Raw genomic sequence first — 5,810 nt, forward strand, 5'->3', positions numbered from 1 at the left:
TTGTATTTTTTTAAATTTGTTGTATTTTTTTTTTTGTTGAACGGGCGCTTTTGAATCCTCATCTCCAAGGCTGTGTGACGTAGAGCGGGAAGGCGTGACTCGCGTCTTTTCCACCAATAGATTCAAAGTACGCCGCGTGATTGACAGTTGAGCCTGGAAAATAGGAGGAACGACTTCATCCGTCTGGCTTTACTCTGTTATGGAAGCCATTTTGGGATTTTCCTAGTAGTAATTGTGAGTATAGCTCGTAACTTTTGTCTATTCCCACGGAGATCGCGGAATTCGGATCTGATGTTTGGATACGCAGTTATTATTATTTTTTTTTTATCTTTAAATTCCCGTCGAGATGCGGCACGGATTTTGCGCATCCTTCAACTGGATTGTCATTTCTGAACTGGACTACCTTCAAAACAACAAGAGATTATAGAAACTGATGGTCAAACTGGCAAGTGCTGGAATATTTCGTTGCTATTTATGATTTCATTCAAGCTCTATGCACAGATGCATCGATATTTTAAGTGTATTTTATATCCGTTCTTTGGTGGACAGTCAGTGGAGCTCCTTTCTTTCCAAACTCTTGACAGAAAACATGACCCTGGGTTAACTGTCATTCACGCAACCAGGGCTTTATATCTGTAAGAAGTATGATATATTATACAAAGCTTAAGATGTAAACCTAGTGAAGTGCGCAGAAATCCCTTTACGCGTTTAGATAAAAGAACTGAGCTGATACAGTGTTGCAATCCAAGGCTGTGTGTCAAAACCTAGTGAGCTGCCTACATAGTCAGCATTATAGACTCATTCTAAACAATGAAATCGAGTCACTTTTCGGGCATCGAATCGAAAGTTCCGTCATATGCAAATACGGGTCGATTTGAACGTCTGCGATTCCCAAATGTGCTGTCTATTTAGGCGGCTCACTAGTTTTTGAGACGCAGCCAATGTTGCAATCCCAAATGTAGCAGAGGGGCAGATATGAGACGCCAAATCTGGAGAGCTGTGCGTCTATCTTGTTTATAAATGCAAACGCACCTTTTCCACAAGTGATAAAGCTGCAGAAGAGCGTGAAGGCGTGACAATAGATCAAGAAGAAAACATAAACCCTGATTTATTTTGTCTGTCCTTATGCACAAAGAAAGGAGCTCATGGTTTTCACCATTGATTTGGTTTATTGCACTATTATGTCTGATACATTGCTGTGCTTGTTTGGGCTTGTGAAGTGTGCGTTTTAGACAAGAAAAAGAGGTGGGAAAGATTTTCTCTGGATGTTCAGCCTGTCTCTTGGATGTTGGAGAGTGGTTTTCTGGATCTCCTCTGGTTTTGAGAATGTCGAGACATGCATTTAGAGGAAAGGTAAACAAAATAAACATGATATTTGACTTTGGGTAATACAGTGTATTATTATTATTATTATTATTATTATCTGAATATTGTGATAATTGATACCATAGTGCTTTGTTCATTCAGATGCTTATTTTAATCGGCACTTTTGAAAAGGTCCAGGACAGTTTTGATCCAGCTGAATCTTCATGTCAACATAATGAGTTTAGTACTTCTAGATAATGAGTTAAAGTTGAAAGTTAAACTCTTACTGTTTGTTTAGGTTAGTTTAAGCTCTGCTAGTCTACAGATGACTAAACAAAGCCTTCAGCGATGACACAACAAACCAAACCATGCAAAACTTAAATCTAAATTGTGATTGAATAAAATGATACAGTTTCATGGAAATTTAAGTAGCGCTTTACAATAAGTTTAGATTTTGTTAGTTAATGCATAGGGTGTCATGAACTAACAACAGCAACTTTTAGCCTACAGCATTCTTTGATATTAAGGTTAATGTTAATTTGTAAATATACTTTTGTTCACTGGTGATTAATTTTTGTACATACTTACCTAATAGTAATGTTTATTTAATTATGATATATTTATTTATAACTTGGTAATTAATTATAAAATTAACTTGATATGTTTTTTATTAAATGTAAAAATATATTAATGATATAAATATAATAAACAATAATATGAATAATCGCTGTACAAACATTGTGCATATTTACACTGTTAAATGGTTTTTCAAAGTTGTAAATAAAACAAAGATTATCAGAGTACATTTTACAAGAAAATGCTACTTCAATTTTTCTACTTCAAATTTTTGTTTAATTCAATGTGCTTCTTGCCGTTTCTTTGTAATTGTGACATTTGCTAGCAATTTCTGAGTGAATATTTTTTCTACAATTTTTTTCAGTGTAGTTCATGATACCTAATTAATTCATTGTAATTTTTTTTGTAAACTCTTACCAAAAATTCTATAGTAAATATAAGTGTAGCTAATAATGCTCAGCTATAAAATGATATTTAATTGCCTGAGAATTGCGCTCTGTGAGTGCAGTTTCTATAAACATGTTAGAAGTCTTCATTCAGTAATCATGACTGGCTAGAAAAGTTGTAGAGAAGCATATCTGTGTAAATGCATTACATGTTAAAGTTTCTGTGCTCTCACTGTCCTGTTAGTGCGAGTCACACTGGACAGTGTTGTTGATTTTTGTAGGTGTGGTCCGTCACATCCTGTTTGATCGGCAATATCAGATGAAGTGTTTCCACATTAAAGAGCACAGTTTTTACTATGAAAGAGGTGTTGTCTATAGTTACCACTAGCTTTGTGTTCAATCACCTGAATCAGACTAAACCATTAAACTAAAGTTGTTGCAGATCGGGATTCCTCCCAGAGGCAGGCTGAACCGCAGACCTTGTGTGTGTGTGTGTAAGTCACACCCATCATCACACGTTAGCTGTTGCTGTAGTTTCAGAAGTCTGCTCTTCACATCTGGTTTGATCTTCACAGCACGCTCAGCGAATTACCATGGATTTTTCCCCTCTGCACACGTATACTCCTCCTCACTGTACTCCAGATAACACGGGATATACCTATTCACTCAGGTGAGATCAACTGTGAGAATGAAGAAACAATTGCTGGGTGGAACTACAGTGCACTTCACAAATTTGTTCTGTCTATAACGCATCTCACTTCTAGTAGGCCTTACAGAGATTTGTGTAACCGGTCACGAACTTCTGACATTCAGCAAATAATCAGGAATTTAGTCTAAGGATTTCCATGTCAGGTTTAACCTGTTTGTTGCTCAAGTCTTGTGAGCTTGTGGTTGTAGACAAAGAACTTCACTAGTTCTACCTGGAAGACGTTAAAATCTGTGTTTGTGGTCCATTTTTAATCATTATTTAGCAGTTATATTCAATTCGAGTATTATTTCTGTGGCAGGGTTGGATGACAGCATGCAGGTGTGGTGCTTCAGCTTTCACAGTTGTTGACCTCAGGCGAGTTATGAAGTTACACTGAATTAATGGCTAGGTAACGTGAATTTGTGTAATAATACCCTTGGTTGTGAATGTATTTTAGATGGTTTGCAGAAAATAGTGTGCTAAGCAGAAACAGTGCAGACGTGTTGACGTTGGTATGCAGATAACCATTTGTACCCCACTCATTGCACTGACTGATACCACTTTTCCACCGAAATCATGCAGGTTCATTCAGGTTCTTGTGAGCTGGTGCTCGCCTCGGGTCTGTGAACCAGGTGTAGCAAGAGTTTGAGTGGATCTGAAAAGTAATGGGAGTAGAAGTTTGGGAACCGCTATTTGAAATGATCGAACAAAAAGTGGTCAGTTGAGTTTGAGTTTGAATAGTCTTTACACATTACAAAATTACAAATGTCAAAACTGAAGTGAGAAAAAGCTAATTTGTGTGATGTGTAATTGCCATTTTATAAAAGCAATTTAGCAAACCAAAGGCATTCAAGTTCATGCTATACTATGAATATAGTTATAAGCTATTGAACCTTGTTTAAATGTTTTTTTTGTTTTTTTTAATAAAAGTTCACTTCTTGACTAAACCTTTATTTACTTTTATTTCATTTTAATTATTATTTTTTATTGTATTTATTTATAGTAATAATAATAATAATAATAATAGAATTTAAGGTTTCAGTTGTCTAGACTCTAGATAGTGTTGTTATTGTTAACTAAACTGTTAAAAATAATTTTTAGTAATTGAAATAAAGCTGAAATAAAGTAAAATAAAAATATTAGACATAAAACTTAAAAAAAAAAAAACTTTAGAAAAGTTGCCTTGGTATCTACTGTATATAAATGAGATTAAAGTTGAAGTACTAAAATTACTAAAACTAAAACTGAAATAAAAGTAAATTAAAGCTACATAGAAATATTAAAAAAAAATTATAATAATAATACAAATGACACATGCCCCAAAAATAATACAAATGCCACTAACAAAATCACTAAAACTTGTACTAAAATTAAAACAAGAAATTAAAATATATAATAATCAAATTAAAATAATAAATGATATAATAGCATATAAATAATATTAAAATAAGCGTGTCTGCATTATTTTTATTTTAAATTGATTTGAACATATTTTATTCAATGATGTCCTGCTACGCTGTTTTAAAAAAAATAAAAATAAAAAACTAATAAAAAAATAACAAATGCCCATTAGAAAAATCTCTTTTTTCGTTTACTAAAATAAAAACTAAAAATATAAAATAACAAATTCAGAATATTAAATAATGCTAATATAACATTGATATTGATTTAAACATCTGTGTTTTACTCAGGAATGTCCCACACTGTGTGCTCTTGCTGTTATATTTACTGAGACCGCTTCAGTCTCATTGGCTGTCGTGGTTTGGTTCAGCATTGCTGGTGGCTGCGCGCTGGAGTGAGTCCGTGTAGGTTGCACGACTAAGGTCTTCAGGCAGAAAAGATCGAGTTACAAACCGTTGAGCCATCTGTCGCTGGCACTCAGAGGGACGTGACGAATTAGTTACTCAATGCATGTCAGACAGGAAAGACATGCGTACAAAGAGCGATTGTGTAATCGTATAACAGAGAAAGGAGTGCAGTGACAGTAGAGCAACACATGCATGTTGAGCTTTTGTGAAAACTACTGAATCTCTTTTGAAATGAATTACTTAAGATTAATGCAGTCAGAAGGGGAATCTAAAGGCCTCAGTGACAGCAGGCCAGAAAAATCATTATAAATGATATATTAGCCTGTTACAAAATTGTGATTGTGCCAAACCTACCAATATCAGGCCATATACACTCACCGGCCACTTTATTAGGTACACCTGTTCAATTGCTTGACTGTCTTCAGAAACGTTTAGATGGTATTTTCTTTTCTTTTCTTTTCATCTCATATAATATAATTATATAATTCACATTAAAGCAGTGTTTCAGCGCAGCTCTGCTTTGTTTACTGGCATGTCGTATAATTTCACAAAGCTAGTCAGAACATTCTGTTTTTGCTTCAGATTGGATTATTAAATCAAATTATTTAAAATGATGGGTTAAAAATGTAAACCTGCTTATTTTTAAAGGTTTGAGGTTTGGTGCAACAATTATTAGATAAACCTCGATTTAATTTAGATTTAAAATTAATCATTGCAAACCATTCAGCTATAATTTGAAGAAGAAAAATGCACATTAAGCCTAATGTCTGAAGTGAGCAAGCGGCAATAGGCCTAATGATCATTTAAAATATAATTTGAAGAAGTGTTTCTTTCACAAAATGAGTATTGTATATATAACCATAAAGGCTACTCATCTTTTCTCCCTCTTCACCAGGCACTCATGTCACTTCCATTTCTTTCAGGATAAATAAATGAATTCACATGTTGTAATTCAGTCTGTAGGCCTATAGCGCACATAGCCCCTAAATTTAGCGATCAACTATGCATATTATAAGCTTAGCATTTAACATACATTTTTTTTCTATT

General features: G+C 34.1%; 1 protein-coding gene across 1 annotated transcript in view; it reads left to right on the top strand.

Moving 5' to 3' along the window:
* The first annotated feature begins 166 nt into the window (after positions 1–166).
* Positions 167–5,810, top strand: part of sun1b (Sad1 and UNC84 domain containing 1b) — a 28,078-nt gene continuing 22,434 nt past the window's right edge. Inside the window, exons 1-2 of the mRNA XM_016440175.1 lie at positions 167–445; positions 2,843–2,937. Coding sequence (XP_016295661.1) covers positions 434–445; positions 2,843–2,937 — 107 coding nt within the window. The 5' untranslated portion in view covers positions 167–433. The remainder of the gene's footprint in view (positions 446–2,842; positions 2,938–5,810) is intronic.

The sequence above is a fragment of the Sinocyclocheilus anshuiensis genome, unplaced genomic scaffold (genome assembly GCF_001515605.1).
Source record: "Sinocyclocheilus anshuiensis isolate Anshui unplaced genomic scaffold, SAMN03320099.WGS_v1.1 scaffold383, whole genome shotgun sequence".
NCBI classification, from domain to species: Eukaryota; Metazoa; Chordata; class Actinopteri; order Cypriniformes; family Cyprinidae; genus Sinocyclocheilus; species Sinocyclocheilus anshuiensis.